This window comes from Triticum aestivum, chromosome 3A (assembly GCF_018294505.1).
Source record: "Triticum aestivum cultivar Chinese Spring chromosome 3A, IWGSC CS RefSeq v2.1, whole genome shotgun sequence".
Taxonomy (NCBI): Eukaryota; Viridiplantae; Streptophyta; class Magnoliopsida; order Poales; family Poaceae; genus Triticum; species Triticum aestivum.
The window spans coordinates 629,311,367-629,330,725 of NC_057800.1; the positions used below are offsets into that span (position 1 = coordinate 629,311,367).

The following is a 19,359-nucleotide window of genomic DNA, read 5'->3' on the forward strand; positions in this document are numbered from 1 at the left end:
TGGATGAACAGGAACCCGTGGAGGCTGGAGGAGGTCGACGGTAGCCCGTGGAGGCTGGAGGAGGTCGACGGTGGAGATGAACAGTATCCCGTGGAGTCCCGTTTTGCGGTACGCCACACCCCTCCCGATGAACAGGACCCCCGTTTCGACCGTAGCGCTCCAACACAAGTCCGTTTCGTCCGTTTTGCGGTACGACACGCCCCTCCCGATCAGCAGGACCCCCGTTTCGACCATAGAAGGTCTGTTTCGTCCATTTTGCGGTACGCCACACCCCTCCCGATCAACAGGACCCCCGTTTCGACCGTAGGAGGTCCGTTTCCTCCGTTTTGCGGTACGCCACACCCCTCCCGATCAACAGGATCCCGTTCCGAACGTAGGAGGTCCGTTTCCTCCGTTGTGCGGTACGCCAGGCCTCGTTTGTTGGGGAACGTAGTAATTTCAAAAAAAATCCTACGCACACGCAAGATCATGGTGATGCATAACAACGAGAGGGGAGAGTGTTGTCTACGTACCCTCGTAGACCGACAACGGAAGCGTTATGACAACGTGGTTGATGTAGTTGTACGTCTTCACGGCCCAACCGATCAAGCACCGAAACTACGGCACCTCTGAGTTTTAGCACACGTTCAGCTCGATGAGGATCCCCGGACTCCGATCCAGCAAAGTGTAGGGGATGAGTTCCGTCAGCACGACGGCGTGGTGACGATCTTGATGTTCTACCGTCGCAGGGCTTCGCCTAAGCACCGCTACAATATTATCGAGGATTATCATGGAGGGGGGCACCGCACACGGCTAAGAGAACGATCACGAAGATCAACTTGTGTGTCTATGGGGTGCCCCTGCCCTCGTATATAAAGGAGTGGAGGAGGGGAGGGTCGGCCCTCTCTATGGCGCGCCCTATGGGAGTCCTACTCCCACCGGGAGTAGGATTCCCCCTTTCCTAGTCCAACTAGGAGTCCTTCCAAGTATTAGGAGTAGGAGACAAGGAAGGGGAAGAGGGAAGAGAAGGAAGGAGGGGGCGCCGCCCTTCCCCCTAGTCCAATTCGGACTAGTCAATGGGGGGGCGGCCTGCCTCTCCCTCTCCCCTAAAGCCCAATAAGGCCCATATACTTCTTCCCCCGTATTCCCGTAACTCCCCGGTACTCCCAAAAATATCCGAATCACTTGGAACCTTTCCGATGTCCGAATTTAGTCGTCCAATATATCGATCTTTACGTCTCGACCATTTCGGGACTCCTCGTCATGTCCCCGATCTCATCCGGGACTCCGAACTCCTTCGGTACATCAAAACTCATAAACTCATAATATAACTGTCATTGAAACCGTAAGCGTGCGGACCCTACGGGTTCGAGAACAATGTAGACATGACCGAGACACGTCTCCGGTCAATAACCAATAGCGGAACCTGGATGCTCATATTGGCTCCCACATATTCTACGAAGATCTTTATCGGTCAGACCGCATAACATCATACGTTGTTCCCTTTGTCATCGGTATGTTACTTGCCCGAGATTCGATCGTCGGTATCTCAATACCTAGTTTAATCTCGTTACCGGCAAGTCTTTTTACTCGTTCTGTAATACATCATCTCGCAACTAACTCATTAGTTGCATTGCTTGCAAGGCTTAAGTGATGTGCATTACCGAGAGGGCCCAGAGATACCTCTCCGACATTTGGAGTGACAAATCCTAATCTCGAAATACGCCAACCCAACAAGTACCTTCGGAGACACCTGTAGAGCACCTTTATAATCACCCAGTTACGTTGTGACGTTTGGTAGCACACAAAGTGTTCCTCCGGTAAACGGGAGTTGCATAATCTCATAGTCATAGGAACATGTATAAGTCATGACGAAAGCAATAGCAACATACTTAAACGATCGAGTGCTAAGCTAACGGAATGGGTCATGTCAATCACATCATTCTCCTAATGATGTGATCCCGTTAATCAAATGACAACTCATGTCTATGGCTAGGAAACTTAACCATCTTTGATCAACGAGCTAGTCAAGTAGAGGCATACAATTCTAGCATTAATAATAAACATTTATCATGAAATAAGGAAATAAATAATAACTTTATTATTGCCTCTAGGGCATATTTCCTTCAGTCTCCCACTTGCACTAGAGTCAATAATCTAGTTCACATCGCCATGTGATTTAACACCAATAGTTCACATCACCATGTGATTAACACCCATAGTTCACATCATCATGTGACCAACACCCAAAGGGTTTACTAGAGTCAATAATCTAGTTCACATCGCTATGTGATTAACACCCAAAGGGTACTAAGGTGTGATCATGTTTTGTTTGTGAGAGAAGTTTAGTCAACGGGTCTGCCACATTCAGATCCGTATGTATTTTGCAAATTTTTATGTCAACAATGCTCTGATGGAGCTACTCTAGCTAATTGCTCCCACTTTCAATATGTATCCAGATTGAGACTTAGAGTCATCTAGATCAGTGTCAAAACTTGCATCGACGTAACCCTTTACGACGAACCTTTTGTCACCTCCATAATCGAGAAACATATCCTTATTCCACTAAGGATAATTTTGACCCTGTCCAATGATCTACTCCTAGATCACTATTGTACTCCCTTGCCAAAATCAGTGTAGGGTATACAATAGATCTGGTACACAGCATGACATACTTTATAGAACCTATGGCCAAGGCATAGGGAATGACTTTCATTCTTTTTCTATCTTCTGCCGTGGTCGAGTTTTGAGTCTTACTCAATTTCACACCTTGTAACACAGGCAAGAACTCTTTCTTTGACTGTTCCATTTTGAACTACTTCAAAATCTTGTCAAGGTATGTACTCATTGAAAAAACTTATCAAGCGTCTTGATCTATCCCTATAGATCTTGATACTCAATATGTAAGCAGCTTCATCGAGGTTTTTCTTTGAAAAACTCCTTTCAAACACTCCTTTATGCTTTGCAGAATAATTCTACATTATTTCCGATCAACAATATGTCATTCACATATACTTATCAGAAATGTTGTAGTGCTCTCACTCACTTTCTTGTAAATAAAGGCTTCACCGCAAGTCTGTATAAAACTATATGCTTTGATCAACTTATCAAAGCGTATATTCCAACTCCGAGATGCTTGCACCAGTCCATAGATGGATCGCTAGAGCTTGCATATTTTGTTAGCACCTTTAGGATTGACAAAACCTTCTGATTGCATCATATACAACTCTTCTTTAATAAATGAGAGAAGTGCATATTACACCCTCAACTCTAGCCCTAGTCTAATATACAACCCCCAACTCCAATACCATCTAGTTTACGCCCCCAACTCTCAAAACCAGGCGGAATTCAACCCTCCCCTCCCCGGTGACCGGTTTTGACCTGTTGACTGGGTGAACAGTAAATTCAAAAGAAATATATTTTAAAAAAATTACATTTTTTCACCGGCTGAACAGTAAAATTTCAAAAAGTTCTAATTAAATAATAATAAAATAATTTTGATTTTTTAAAATGTTGATTTTTTGTCCGGGTGAACAGTAAATTTCAGGAAAAAAATAAGAAAACAAAAATTTCTGAATTATATTTGCATGAAACAGTTAACAGTTCGGGCTGATATTTTTTTTTGTTGAGAGACCACTGAAATGTCCAAACAAGCTGAAAATTGTCACAGACATCACGCGCTAAAAAATCGTCTACGCAAAAATAATTCGGTTTTTTGGAAAAAAGTATTTTTGGAATTTACTATTCACCAGGTAAAAAATCGAAACTGCTTGTTGAATTTTATTTCCAACTTTTTTTTTGAATTTACTGTTCACTCATTGGAAAAACCAAAATATTTTTTTGATTTTTTGTTACTGTTCACCCAGTCAACATGTCAACTGGGTTAAAACCGGTCAACGGGGAGGGGAGGGTTGAATTCCGCCTGGTTTTGAGAGTTGGGGGGGTGTAAAGTAGATGGTATTGGAGTTGGGGGTGTATATTAGACTAGGGCTAGAGTTGAAGGGTGTAATATGCACTTCTCTTTTAATAAATCCATTAAGGAATGCAGTTTTGTTTATCCATTTGCCAGATTTCATAAAATGCGGCAATTGCTAACATGATTCGGACAGACTTAAGCATAGATACGAGTGAGAAACTCTCATCGAAGTCAACACCTTGAACTTGTCGAAAACCTTTTTGCAACAATTCTAGCTTTGTAGATAGTAACACTACTATCAGCGTCCGTCTTCCTCCTGAAGATCCATTTATTTTCTATGGCTTGCCGATCATCGGGCAAATCCATCAAAGTCCATACTTTGTTTTTTATACATGGATCCTATCTCAGATTTCATGGCCTGAAACCATTTCGCGGAATCTGGGCTCATCATCGCTTCCTCATTGTTCGTAGGTTCGTCATGGTCAAGTAACATGACCTCCAGAATAGGATCACCGTACCACTCTGGTGCGGATCTAACTCTGTTTGACCTACGAGGTTCGGTAGTAACTTGATCCGAAGTTACATGATCATCATCATTATGTTCCTCACTAATTGGTGTAGTAGTCACAGGAACAGATTTCTGTGATGAACTACTTTCCAATAAGGGAGCAGGTACAGTTACCTTATCAAGTTCTACTTTCCTCCCACTCACTTCTTTCGAGAGAAACTCCTTCTCTGGAAAGGATCCATTCTCAGCAACAAATATCATGCCTTCGGATCTGTGATAGAAGGTGTACCCAACTTTCTCCTTTGGGTATCCTATGAAGGCACATTTCTCCGATTTGGGTTTGAGCTTATCAGGATGAAACTTTTTCATATAAGCACCGCAACCCCAAACTTTAAGAAACGACAACTTCCGTTTCTTGCCAAACCACAGTTCATAAGGCGTCGTCTCAACGGATTTTGATGGTGTCCTATTTAACGTGAATGCAGCTGTATCTAATGCATGACCCCAAAACTATAGCGGTAAATCGGTAAGAAACATCATAGATTGCACTATATCCAATAAAGTACGGTTATGACGTTCGGACACACCATTATGCTCTGGTGTTCCAAGTGGCATGAATTTGTGAAACTATTCCATATTGTTTTAATTGAAGACCAAACTCGTAACTCAAATATTCGTCTCAGTGATCAGATCGTAGAAACTTTATTTTCTTGTCACGATGATTTTTCACTTCACTCTGAAATTCTTTGAACTTTTCAAACGTTTCAGACTTATGTTTCATCAAGTAGATATACTCATATCTGCTTAAATCATCTGTGAAGGTTAGAAAATAATGATACTTGTCGCGAGCTTTAATATTCATCGGACCACATACATCAGTATGTATTATTTCCAATAAGTCAGTTGCTCGCTCCATTGTTCCGGAGAACGGAGTCTTAGTCATCTTGCCCATGAGGCATGGTTCGCAAGCATCAAGTGATTCCAAAAGCCCATCAGCATGGAGTTTCTTCATGCGCTTTACACCAATATGACCTAAACGGCAGTGCCACAAATAAGTTGCACTATCATTATTAACTTTGCATCTTTTGGTTTCAATATTATGAATATGTGTATCACTATGATCGAGATCCAACGAACCATTTTCATTGGGTGTGTAACCATATAAGGTTTTATTCATGTAAACAGAACAACAATTTATTCTCTTACTTAAATGAATAACTGTATTGCAATAAACATGATCAAATCATATTCATGCTCAACACCAAATAACACTTATTTAGGTTCCACACTAATCCTGAAAGTATAGGGAGTGTGCGATGATGATCATATCAATCTTGGAACCACTTCCAACTCTCATCGTTACTTCACCCTTAACTAGTCTCTGTTCATTCTGCAACTCCCGTTTTGAGTTACTAATCTTAGCAACTGAACTAGTATCAAATACTGAGGGGTTGCTATAAACACTAGTAAAGTACACATCAATAACATGTATATCAAATATACTTATGTTCACTTTGCCATCCTTCTTATCCGCCAATCACTTGGGGTAGTTCCGCTTCCAGTGACCAATCCCTTTGAAGTAGAAGCACTTAGTCTTAGGCTTAGGACCAGACTTGGGTTTCTTCACTTGAGCAGCAACTTGGAGTTACTGTGTAAGTGTGTGTGTGTGTGTGTGTGTGTGTGTGTGTGTGTGTTAATTACAGAAGGTGGCAAGACTTTGCCAAATGAAGTTTGCATATCTATCTTGTGAACAATTACTGAAGGAAGTTAATCTTCTCTTAGCAAACATTATAGAAAGTGAGAAGCAACAAATGGGTAAACTGCATTTGGTAAAGATGACAGTAAATTCAGTTAACTACTGTGTCAAAAATCAGTTAACTGGACTTTTAGACTGAATTTTTAAACTTGCTTGCAATAAGCAGTTCACTTTATATTCAGAGCATGTTACAATACTGAATTTTTACAGACATTTACACTTGCTCTACTAGTTTCAGACATCTTACAATAAGCAATACACTTGCTCTACTAGTTTTAGACATCTTGCTTGCAATTTGTAAATCACCAAGAGCTCTACCAGTTTCAGACTAGAATTGCTTATGATGCATTTCCTTACTGAAAACAACAACTATCATATGCATCACAGTACCAACAACTATTCTCTCCATTGCATCTACATACTGCTCTTTTGAGAATCAATGAGCACGGTCTGACCATGAAGATTCTCGCTCAAGGGTTACACTTTGTTGTTGCTGCGTTCCCAAAAATAAGAGAATGAAACCAAGTTTCAGTGATCTGCATGACTACACTCAAATCCATCACCCAAACAAGGAAACATCAAGGAAAGCAGCTCGGGCTTACCATTCATCGCCCAAACAGGAATATAGCAAGGAAATCAGCTACTGGGTTGGTGACCGAGACCTCTTGACTGCTGATTCGATGCTTGCCTCCCTCAAATCAGAGATCTTGGTGTGGAATTGGGCAGATGCAGTCGGGAGGTGGTCGATGATGCCATGACGGGCAGGGCCGGCAGATGAGGAGGTAGTCAACGACCGGCAGGTCCAGTTTCGGCTCACCGCCCTCGGGGATGGGCGCCGCCATCGAAGAACATATTGGAAAAATCCAAACTTCTCCTCATCGTGGTTTGCCATGGGGAATGAGGAGAGGAACGACGAGGGTGGCGGCGGGGCTCCAGCGACGCGAGGGAGAGCTACGCGGGGGAGCAGAGTAGGAGAGCTCTGGCGCGGGGAAGCTGAGCAAGGGAGCTCCGCGCGCGGGGGAGACGAGCAGGGGAGCTCTGGCACGGGGGTGACGAGCGAGGAGTGCGTGGTTTGTCGGAGAAAAGGGGAGGGGGTATTCGCAAAATGTCATCGGGAACAACTTTTTCTAGACGGAGGGTACTTGACATTAAGAAAACAATAGCAATTTGAACTTAGTGGCACGATCAGATGCTAAGCTTACGATTGTGTCTGTCCATCAAACCATTCTCGTAATGATATGATCTCGTTATTGAATGACAACTCATGTCCATGGTTAGGAAACCTTATCCATCTTTAATCAGTGAGCTAGTCTAGTAGACGCTCACTGGGGACACAGTGTTTGATTATATATCCACACATGTATTTGAGTTTCTGGTTAACACAATTATAGCATGGAGAACAAACATGTATCAAGAACAAGGGAATATGATAATAATAACTTTATTATTGCCGCTAGGGCATATTTTCAACAGCCGCCATGGAGGAGAACATTGGAGCCCGCCGAAGAGGCGCTTAGTACCGTGGAAGGGGAGTGGAATGCGGCTAGGGTTTCGTCCGGAGTGCAGATAGGGTCCAATTTATGTGTATTCGGGTGGGCCAGATCCGACATGACTGACGCGTCCGAGGTTCCCCATATCCACCCCACATATGGGCTGGATATGGGGAGTGTTGGTCAGTCCGAGCGTTTGTGTTGGATATGGGGAGCCCGACTAGGTGGCATTTTTTCATGCGGACACCGACCAAGCATCACCTAATGTGCTGATGTAGATAGTGGTACTAGTGGTTGTGGCGAGCCAACTAGTTAGCATATCGTGCCCACTCATAGTAAAGTTCATACAGAAGGCCGACGGAGTTCATACTCAAGAGGACTCGAGTGAGTGGGGACGGTCGGCTGGGTTCTTTGTGGGAACAATGGTGGGATGGTGTGGGCCATACTGGGTCGGATGGACATGGCTGCGGTCTCTGGGTGCATCCGGGCCTCCCCATATTCACCCCACATGTGGGCTGGGTATGTGGGTTGCCGGACAGCCCGGACGTTTGGGCTGCGTATGGAGAACACGGGAGGGTGAATTTCTTTTTTGTTTGAATAGTGTCTGGGCAGTCCGCTCAGACGTTTGGGGTGGATATGAGGCGCTTGGTCGTAGATGCTCTTATCATAGGAAAGACATTTATAGATAGTAAAATTCGTTCAGTCTAATCCAAAAATGTTCGGTTGGAAAATAAAAAGTTTTTTTTTGGGAAAATCTCTACTCCTAATGGACGAATTGGTTGAATAGTCCCCCCCACTTTCAACCGGTTTATTTTCAACCGGTTTTTTTCAACCGGTTTTTCTTCGTCCCACCTCCCACCACCCCCCTCCCACCGGTTTTTCTCTTTCTCGTCTAGCCGACAATACCCAACGTATTTATGGTAATCAATCACAATTAATCCACGTATGGTAAGGCTATAAACTTAGAAATCTCAAATATGATAATTATAGTAATAAATCAATCCATGTATAGTAAGGCTATAATCTGGCCGACAATACCCAACGTATTTATGGTAATCAATCACAATTAATCCACGTATGGTAAGGCTATAAACTCAGAAATCACAATTAATCAATCACAATTAATCCACGACTAGGGTAAGGCTATAACTAAGGAAATTTCGAATATGGTAATTATCACTAGAATCAAAGCTTTCCAAAAAAGTTCTTCTTGCCATACCCTAATCGTGACCTTCTTATCCTGAGGCATTATTTCTAATCAGAACTTTCCAAAACTTTGTCTGACTAAATCACAATTTTCCTTCCTTCCCTATCATCTCAATCGAATCATGAGCTATAGGTAAGTCATTTCGTTCTCCACCTCGCACGGGTTGTACTGATTTTTATCATGGTTTGCCCCCCTGCCGTACAAGCCGCTTGATTCCTCATCCCTCGCTCAATTCCTCCACCCTATCTTCTTCTTCATGGTGAGCGACCCAGGCAGCGATGCGTGCCCGTTATGCATCAGCGAGGAGGACCAGGAAATGGTGATTGCCAGCCCCGCGCTCGTCACGTGAACCCGTTCACCGTCAGGTCATGCTGGTGTGTTACGGGTGTAGGTGCACCTTACCTTAGCCATGGAGGTTTGCGGGTGGACAACGGAGGCCTCGCCATGGACACCAGTATCCCTCTCCTCTTCCTGCGCCCTACCTCTCCTTCCTCAGTCTCTACCTCTCTCTCTTTTTCTCTGTTCCAGGAGATCTGCAGCCGACGCTGCAGGCCCTGCCCGTTCGCTGCCGGTCACCTCGCATCGCTGTTCGATCTCACCGCTGGATATGCACGACTCCGCCGCCCTGTGCCGTCCTCGTCGGGCACCATCATGGCGGCGCGAACACTGTATGCAGTGGCTACAATCATCGGTGGATTCAACAGCGCGGTGGGCACTAGCGAGTAGCGACCCAGCGGGCAGCGGCTGTGCTGGCCGCTGTCTGCCGCCGAGGCGTAACGGCTCGGGCCTAGACTCCGAGTTCGTCATGTCGCTCGGTGCAACTTCCCTTGCGCCGGCTGACTCATGCATGCATCTACAAACTAACTAGCTAATTCCTCCCTTTGACTGCTATTTTCTCTGGTTGTACTGTTCCACAGCTTAGGCATTTAATATTTTGATGCAAGGTGGAGGTGAGGGAAGAAAACAACAAGAAGAAGGATTGTGGGAGGAAGTGGCGTGTCATGTGGCGGCTGAGAAGAGGGAGTGGCATGAAGATGACGAGGAGATGCATTTATCTACCACATCATGAGCATGAGATATCATCACATGTAAATAGTATATGACTCATATCACACATCCTTTCTTTTTGTAAAAACATTTTGTTAGCACATTTCTTGTTGTACATATAGTTTTTTTTAGCATGTGGCAACACATGGGCATCCAGCACTATGTGAATAAATTCACTTTTGGTCCATTTTAAACTTGCTAATTGGCTTCTTACAACTCACGATGGATCTTTGTAATTCAATGTCTGATCGAACATAGAGATGAAAGAACTAGGAATCCGCACGGACTCGGTGCACGCCTTGGTGGTGGATCAACACATACACAAGGGGAGGGGATTAGGGCGGAGAGCGGGGGGCATCACTCAATTTTAAAGGAGAGGGCTCTATTAGGAAAAGGAAAGGGTGTGTCATGGGACAGGGTTTCTGTATTGAGCCCACATGTTGAAAATAAGACAACCACATTTCTTCCCCACATATGGTCTGGATTTGGGGAGCCCAGACTGGGAGAAATGAGCTTCGACCTTGACGACAAACTTAATCATTTGTTTGATTCACTTATATGCACTATAGCCTGTAGCAACCGGTTATTTTTCGTCTGGTTTTTTTGTCCCACCTCCCACCACCCCCTTCCATCGGTTTTCCTCTTCTCTTGTCTGGCCGGCAATACCCAACGTATTTATGGTAATCAATCACAATTAATCCACGTATGCAAAGGCTATAAACTCAGAAATCTCATCAATCCAGGTATGGTAAGGTCATGACTCAGAAAATTTCGAATATGATAATTATATGGTAATAATTTAGAAATCGAGCACTAAACCAATTTGAAAATCAAATCATTGATGCAATTAATCATCTAGATAGTTAATTACATATGCAATTAATTAGGTCCATTTGAATATGAATTTTTTCGCACTGAATCAATTTAAAAATTGAGTTATTAATGCAATTAATTAATTTGTTAGCCAACGCCTACAGATAATTAGAAGTAGGGATATTTCCAATTAGTCAGATAATTAATTCATTTGGTTGGCAATTAATTAGGCATGTAGAGAAGTAGGTAGGTCATTCATTTTTTGTGTACCTAATTAATTAAGCAAGCAATTAGTCATGGTGAATCATTTTGAAAGCGCTTGTGGGCAAAAACAATCAACGGGCTCTCAGTTACATTGCAAACCACCGAGCACCGCTTGCCAACATGGACACCGGCCACCATGCGCTCGCAACATGGGCGACCTAGCATTCACCAAGATGGATGAAGTCTATGCTCCGCGGGATGTCCACTCGATGACGGTGGCCGAAATGTTCGCGGGTGAGGACAACATGACACAACACTAGCTAGGTGGTTCATGCTATAGTAAAAAGGAAGAGTGTTCCAAAAACAAGAAGGAAAAAGAACTGAAGCCAAAGTGGTGCATGGTGTTGGAGAAAGTAAGAGTGTTCCAAATAATAAGAGAAACAAAAAGAAAGAAAGAGTATTCTAGGAAATAAGTAGGAACGAGAACTAAAGTTGCCGAGGAATGAGAAAGAAGAAGATGAGGTATCGATGATGAACACATTAATGTTGACGTGGTGCTGGTTGGTGCCAATTAAACGGATTGGCGAAGAGGCATGGAGTAGAAGACGTAGGGAAATATGAAGAAGAGAAGAACGACAATTATCCCTTCTAGCATATGGATGGAGGTGGAGCTTATTGGTGACTAGGAAAGATCTCTGTAGTTATTTGTTGTTTTGTGTTAATAGTATGTGTTAGTTTAACCCACTCTATTATATCGTAAACAAGAAAATTTCATCCTTACTGCAATGCATGGCGAAGATGAGTTGGCTGTCATATGCTTTTAATGGAAGTGGCGCCAGTGAGAGAAAAAACGAGAAATGTCTCGCTACGGCGGAAAATCGGTCAAGAATGAGAGGTTCCGACAGAAAAAGGAAAGGTGCGTCATTGGATGGTTTTTTTGTGTTGAACCCGGATGTTACAGATATTGCGGATAGCCCGTAGCAACGTACGGGCGTTCTGCTAGTAAACTGAAAATTTGAATGTTCAAATTTTTCATTTGAGGTTCGTTGGTTGTGAAGGCCGTAAAAACTCGGTATACTATTTACACTTGGCCCCCTCCCTCCCGTCATCAGAGTCTCTCTGCTTTGACCGAGGCGTCGCTGTCCCCTGCTCTCTTTCGTTTTCACCGACCAACACAACACAGCCACAGGAGGGTAAAAGAGAGAGAGAGAGAGAGAGAGAGAGAGAGAGAGACGAAGCAAAGCCGCGGGCGAGCGGACGGAGGCCAGAACCCTACCAAAACCCTACCCCTCCTCCTCCTCCTCCGCCCCAGCCGCCCGGTTCCGCCACCCAGGGCTCCGGCCGGCCAGGAACGCCGACCTCGCTGGCTTCTTCCCCTTCCTCCGCACCGCAGCCGCAGGTCAGCGATTCTTAATTGCCCACTCCCCTTCTCGCGCCCCCATGCTTGTTGATGGTTCGACGAATCGTAGGTACGGGGGCAGCCGTGAAACCGTGCGTGAGGGTTTCTGTTGCATTTGGTTTGGTTTTCGAATCGGGGCGGGCGGATTTCTGTTGCCCGCCACAAAGTTCTGAAGCTTCTGCTTCTGCCGTGGGGGGCGCCTCATTCCGGTCAATTCGGTGGTTCCTGCGCGACCTACTCATCGATCGTCTATCTGTTGGTGGCAGGCAGATGCCCGAATTTCATGGTGGCATTGGGAAATGCTTGCCGCAAAATCTGCAGGCCGAAAAGTGTTGGTGGCTTAGTTGAAGCGCGGCCTCTCCCTGATACCAAGGTTGAGGCCCTATTCTGCAGTTTGGTGCATTGCAACCTCGGTTCGGCCGTTTGAGTCCGAGGATATTGCCCCGGTCGTCGCGTCGCGGCGCAGGTCCATGGGGATGGTAGGGTGCGTAACAGGAGGACGGTCAGTTAGGCTTCTCATCTGCATCGCTGGATGTGCCTAACGACCTTCCTGCTGCTGATGGCTTGGTGCAGTTTATTCAGTTATCATGGGATGCGATTCAGGCACTTGACCTTAATCCTGGGTAGCATGATTAGGCTATTTGGAATTCGTGCACAGCAGTGCCTCTGCATTTCGGATCCATAACCATCTACTCCCTCCGTATCATAATATAATACGTTTTTGAAGTTCAATTTGAACTGCAAAATCGTCTTACATAATGGTACAGAGGTAAAAGCCCTACCCTTGGGCATTTAGGTCCTGAATTCCGAGGCCACCTAGCTCCCTGGGTGGTGCAGACCTTTCTCCAAGCCACAAGACACTTAGCCGCTGGGCAATTATCCTATCCATCCAAGAAGAAGGATCCTTGTATCTTGATGATTGCCGCATCTGAGCAGGGGCGGATCCAGTGGGAGGTTCCATGGGTACCACCCACTCCAAAAATGTAAAACAATATATACCATACATTTAATACTAGATGTCTACAACACAAAGTCTATTCTTGGTGTATTTGTTGGACTCAGTGATATTTAGACCAAAATATTTATTTGCAGTACAATTTTCAAAAAAACAAAAATATGTACATATATATATTGAAGTTACTTTATTCATATATTATATATAATATATTGTGGCACTCCTGGTTCTAGCATTCTAGATTCGCCTTTGACTGTGAGACATGTTATCCATGACTAACTAATTTTTTTTATCTGCTGTACTTTCAGGACAATGAGTTTGCCGAGGAACTGTGAGTCAAGGATTTCATCAGCACGGTTTAGAGGCCAGAGCCTAGTTCCCAATCCCGAGTCTATCGTGCAGGATGGACCGACATGCACATTTTACGCAATTATTGCATGCGCGATCATGCAGCTCCGACTAACCATGTTCAAGTTGGGCCTCATATGCAACATCTTCTTTGATGCGCGTTCTTTCGTTTCTCAGTATGTCAGGAGGTATGGACCACTTGATTGTGATCCTGGCCCAAGGGAGAAACGGGCTCTGATCATGTTCAGGGATGAAGGCATACCAGCATACGACTTCTCTGGTAGCCCTCCATTCATCCCCAGACTGATGAAGATCAAGGAGTTTACATCCTTCCCTCCTTTGCCCGATCCCTCTAGGCCAGGTTCTCAGCTTGTCTTGACTTTTGAGTTCGTTGCTTACCTGATTCAGCAAGGAAGACCCGTGCTTGGAAGTTTCCCTGTCCGGTTAGATAAGGACAGTCAGGGTTTTACAGAGTTTGACAAGTTGGGTGATAATATATATGACTACTGGTCACCGACACTGCCTTGCGACCCCAACCTGCAGCCTGCAACCCACCTTGTCACTTTTGTGGATTATGGTAAGGCTGAAGATAGACCGTTCTTAAAGTTTGTGAACACTCACGGCCGGACATGGGGAGCGGATGGGTTTGGCAAGATATTCTTCAGTTCTATCTATCAGAGAGACGACACTTTCTGTTTCCACGTCCTGTCATTCGATGAGCCCTTACCTTCCTCTTCGCCCCCGTCACATACGGCCATCAGTGATCGGTTCACACTGCCGCCACCACCTACAGTGCAACCGCCATTTCGCGGTTGGCATGGTATTCAAATCACTGAACCCATCTATGAGGCTGTGCAAGTGAGTAGCTAATTCAATTTTACAAAGATTCTGTTTACTCGTGCATTTAATGTTTGGCGATGAGCATGTTGTTGTTGGATCGTATCTTTCCTTTTCTGCTTTTCCATAAAAACTTGCTCAGAAACTAATAATGTTCTGTACATTATAGGTGAGGAATGTAAAGGTCGCTAAAATCTCCCTAAGTGCAGCTGTGCAGGACCGTGAGGAGTTATTTTCCTTTTCAGGAGACACTGAACATGTGGATATGCAGAGGTTTGTAGAATATGCAATTTGAACGCAGCAAGACCACACTTCGGTTTTTATTTTTGCAAATAGGCCTTTCATTAGCATTCTCCAATGTCGATGTCTCCTTTCTTTTCTTGGCAGTCATGATGAAGTGTCTCAAGGCGCATATGTGACCTCCAAATATGCACAAGGAGCGCATACCTTACATCTTCCTTCGGTGAGTAATTGAAGGACTTGTCATGTGTCCAGTGGGCTTTCACAGTATACTGTTCACTGGTTGTTCACCATTCTTTAGTCTCTACCCTTTTCCATGTAGAAACTCATGCTGGTTGGTGTGGGGCTTTCACAGTATACTGTTCACTGTTTGTTTACCATTCTTTAGTCTCTAACCTTTTCCATGTAGAATCTCAAGCTGGTTGGGGTGCTTTACTGAGCGGTTTAACTTTGCGAGCGCTGAAGCTTCCATAAATTGGCTTACTCGACGAGCCTAGTTTATGAATGCTTATACCATGTGCGATCTTAACTGGCATGCTAGAAAAAACATTAATCTGCCCCATTATCCATATAAGTGGGTTTGTGCTAGATTTATGTATGCCCCATTAACAATAGTTGACCTTTCTGTTGTCATCCAGCCTGCTCCCGAACATCAGCCGCGCCCTACTGCCTCTGTTCCACCGGTATGTGATACCCCGATTTTGTGTTTTTACCTATTACATTGTTTACTGCGTTGGTTTAGTGATTTTTTTCTTTATTGAATCTGTCACATGATGATCTGCGTCATGTATAATTTAACTGAAACCATACTTGTGCATCTTTTTGTTTTGTAACCATAAATGATATAGTAGTTGCGATGGAAATCATACCTAGTTCTAGTTGACAAAACGTCAAAATGGCAATCAGACATTTTTCAGAAGGTTTGATCGGGGCAATGCCTATTTGATTAACCAGTTTGTAAGCATACTGCATTATAAATTTTGCAGTGCATTAGCATCAAACAATAATCTTGCATTCATCTCATTGGCTTTGAGTCATGTCGTGCTGATGTTTGTGCAGCAAAGGTAGGTTTATGTTTTCCCACTAGTGTTACTGACACCCTTATTCTAGTAGTACAAAGGCAGCACAATATCAGTGTTCTCTTTAATCTTGCGTGTATGGTTTATTGAATGAATTCTTATATTATCTTATTTTCTAAGATGAGTGGTGACAGAGTCCAAGATAATGAACATGAGCCCCACTTATATGCTAATTCGACTTCCCAATTTTTTTTGCTTGCTTACACGTTTCAGTCTGAAGTGATAAACGTTGTTGGCCATCTTGGATCCTCTCTTCCCTTTTTGATCCCCTTATCCTTATATACTGCACCAAAACTCACAAATGTTTTTGTGCATTTTACAGGTGAGAACTGTGAAGGTCGCGCATGTCTCCCTAAGTGCAACTGTGCAAGATATTAAGGAATTCTTTTCCTTTTCAGGAGATATAACATGTCGATCTGCAGAGGTTTGTAGAATTTGCAATATGAATGCAGCAAGGCCACACTTCGGTTTTTTTTTTTTGGCTTTTGCAAATAGTTCTTTCCTTAGCATTCTCAGGTGTTAATTCATTTTCCTGTCTTGGCAGTGGTGATGAGTGGTCTCAAATTGCGTATGTTGCTTTCAAAGATGCACATGAAGTAGAGGCTGCAGCTCGTCTTTCGGTGAGCAAATGAAAGGCTCAACCTGCTGTATTGGTGCCTGCCCGGAGTCTGTGTTGTATTCGTCAACCTGTTGTATTGGTGCCAACAAAAACAAGCCATCCTGCCTCTGCATCAAAACAACTGTTAACATTTTCCCTTTTGTAGACTGGGAAATCTGCTAGCTACTGACCACAAATCATTCATCCTGAGTTAGAATTAGCATGAACGCATGCTGTTTACTGTAAATGATGTTCTTGCCTCTGGTTAACATTCTATTCTGCTAGAGTTAGAATTTGTAGTGGATTCGTGTCCTGTGTTTTAATCACACTTGTTAAGAATTCTTATGAAATGGATCCGCCTGAAATGGCCAAGAGCATTAACCCTTACAAGATCTCCTTAGCCTTACAATCGGTGATAGACAGGCAATGCAACACTAGACTGAAATGGCGTCTTGCTTCTTTTTTCTGCCTTTTGGGGATTATAAGCATCTTAAGCCTTCTTTTTTGCTTCAAAACAAACGAGCAAACATCAAGTTTCGGTGAGCTGCTGCATTTATATGTCCATCTTGTCAGTGTTCTCTCCTTCAACGCATCACACGTAGATCGACACGGTTATGTTATATTTGACATACCCAAGCAGTTGATAAGATGGATACGAGCAGCCATAACAAGTGCTGCCATACACACATAATAAAAGTCGTACATATGTCAATCTTCAAACCAAATAAGCATTCAGCTTCTTCTACGAGCGTCTTAGAAACACAAAACAGCTTGGTATGGAACGGTTCGCTGATGGGAAACCATCTAGTCACAAGAAAGTGCAACATAACTCCGGGCAGCATCCTTGGTCTTACTTTAGCGCCTCTCTAAATCTTTCTGCGGCGCTAGCATCGAGGATGCCATAAGTGCAGCAAAGATTAGGACCGTATGGTTCCATGATTGAATTCATAAAACGTTCTACTTCCTCATCGGTGGCCTTGGTTGCTCCGAAGTTCAACTTGGGTGGTTCCATGAGTCGTGCCACAATAGTTGGATCATCAAGGCCCTGATGGAAACAAATGCACAAGCAGGAATTGATCATCAAGGCCCTACTGGTTGTGTGCTAGTTGGAGAATCCCGCTGACTTGCTTGCATTTTAGTTTCCTCCAACTTCTCACATCAACATTGGGAATGTACTAGTACAAACAAATAAAAACATGAAATAGAATAACTAAGCAGAAAATTAGTTGGTACTAGCTACCTATCTTAACATGCAATCAAGTAGCAAATGAAATCTCTCGTGGGTTTATATACAAGGTTTCATCTGTGCAACAATGAATGGTAATACACACATAAGCATGAGCATGAACAAAATGAGGTGCATAGAGCATGATAAACTCTAAAGTGAAAGTACATTACAAAAAACGTTTTCCACATACGCCACTGATAAAAGTTATGAGCAATTAGTCATCATAACTTTAATGTGCCGCATGCGTATCACCCTCTTGTGCTTCTTCTTTGCTTTCATCCAATTCATGTTCCAACACGAATGTGGGGACAAGAGATGAGTATGCACAGATAGATCATAGATGCACAATGCATGAGAGAAATCATTTTGCATTGACCTCAACAATTGAAATATCTCACATAGATATTGAATGATACACATTACGACACGATCTGGGAAAAGGTGATGATCTTCCTGTATATGTGCATCTTTAGCTACATCGACAGGTATTTTGTTTATTCAGGTTCAGACGTTGCACCACTGAACGTAAGCATTATAAATCATGAGAAAGTTCACTCACTAACGCCTAATTGTATAATCCTGGTGTCACCTTTTTACGCAAAAGACCTTCTCATCTCATGGAATTCCACCTGATCCTTCTCCAGTACTCGTCGAGAGAGCTGCACCACCTGAGCGCCGGAGGCGATCTAAGCAGCGAGCTCCTTTGCTTGCAATTCGGTAAGGCTAGCGAAGTTAGTTTTGTCGACCGCGTTGGCGAGGTCGGCAGCGGGTCGAGCTGCCGCATCCACATCTGGGGAAGGTGACCGGCAGCGGGCCGGTTTACGATACAGACCTCCTCCCGTCGTTTTCATTCCAGGCATGAATCAAGAGGTGACCGGCAATTTACACCTGTAAAATAAATACAGGTGTAAAAACTTACACCCATTCCAAACAGGGCCTAACATTTTCCCTTTTGTAGACTGGGAAATCTAGGAGTGACCACAAAGTATTCTAACTGCTTGAATTAGATTCCGCATGAATGCACGTTGTTTACTGTAAATCCTCTTGCCTCTGATTAACATTCTATTCTGCTAGAGTTAGAATTTGCGGTGCATTCGTGTCTTGTGTTTTAATCACATTTGTTAAGGATTCTTATGAAATGGATCCGCTGAAATGGCCAAGAGTATTAACACTTACAAGATCTCCTTAGCCTTACAATCGGTGATAGACAGACAATGCAACACTAGACTTAAATGGCGTCTTGCTTTTTTTTTCCCTGCCTTTTCGGGATTATAAGCATCTTAAGCCTTCTTTTTGCTTGAAAACCAAACGGGCAAACATCAAGTTTTGGTGAGTCGTTGTATATATGTCCATCTGGTCGGTGTTCTCTCCTTCAACGCGTCATGCGTAGATCAGACACAGTTAGAGCATCTCCAATAAACAGTTCAAATGTAAAAATACCTAACTTTTGAACCGTCTGGGGCAAGCAACGCTGCTCCAACAGACGGTTCATATGTAAAAAAAATTGGACCGCGGCCTCCTCATGATGTAAAATACAACATCTCGCGGTGCAAATTTACATCACGAGATGCATCTGGTCCAAATTCGGCGACCACCCGCCAATGCCCAACCGCCACTTCATTTCATTTCACAGCCGCGCCTGTCCACCCGCCCGAACACCAGTCGGGCGGATCCGCCACCGCCACCGCCAAATCCCCGCCGCCGTCGCCGCCACCGCCCCAAATCGCCGCGCCGCCCTCGCCCCCGTCGCCTCCC

At 44.0% G+C, this 19,359-nt stretch overlaps 1 protein-coding gene across 1 annotated transcript; it reads left to right on the top strand.

Annotated features, from left to right (window-relative positions):
* Positions 1–12,161: 12,161 nt before the first annotated feature.
* Positions 12,162–16,621, top strand: LOC123058842 (uncharacterized). Its single transcript, XM_044481520.1, has 7 exons — positions 12,162–12,319; positions 13,583–14,480; positions 14,629–14,732; positions 14,847–14,922; positions 15,338–15,382; positions 16,101–16,202; positions 16,323–16,621. Exons 2-7 carry the CDS (start codon positions 13,587–13,589, stop codon positions 16,326–16,328), a joined length of 1,227 nt encoding a protein of 408 aa, XP_044337455.1. The 5' UTR covers positions 12,162–12,319; positions 13,583–13,586; the 3' UTR covers positions 16,329–16,621.
* Positions 16,622–19,359: the final 2,738 nt, after the last annotated feature.

What these genes read in the sequence shown, in the direction of transcription:
- LOC123058842 (XM_044481520.1), top strand. Translation starts at nt 13,587, where the DNA reads ATGAGTTTGCCGAGGAACTGTGAGTCAAGGATTTCATCAGCACGGTTT. An exon ending in GAACATGTGGATATGCAGAG is followed by an intron (nt 14,733 to 14,846) that starts GTTTGTAGAATA and finishes TTTTCTTGGCAG; the next exon opens with TCATGATGAAGTGTCTCAAG. An exon ending in CTACTGCCTCTGTTCCACCG is followed by an intron (nt 15,383 to 16,100) that starts GTATGTGATACC and finishes TGCATTTTACAG; the next exon opens with GTGAGAACTGTGAAGGTCGC.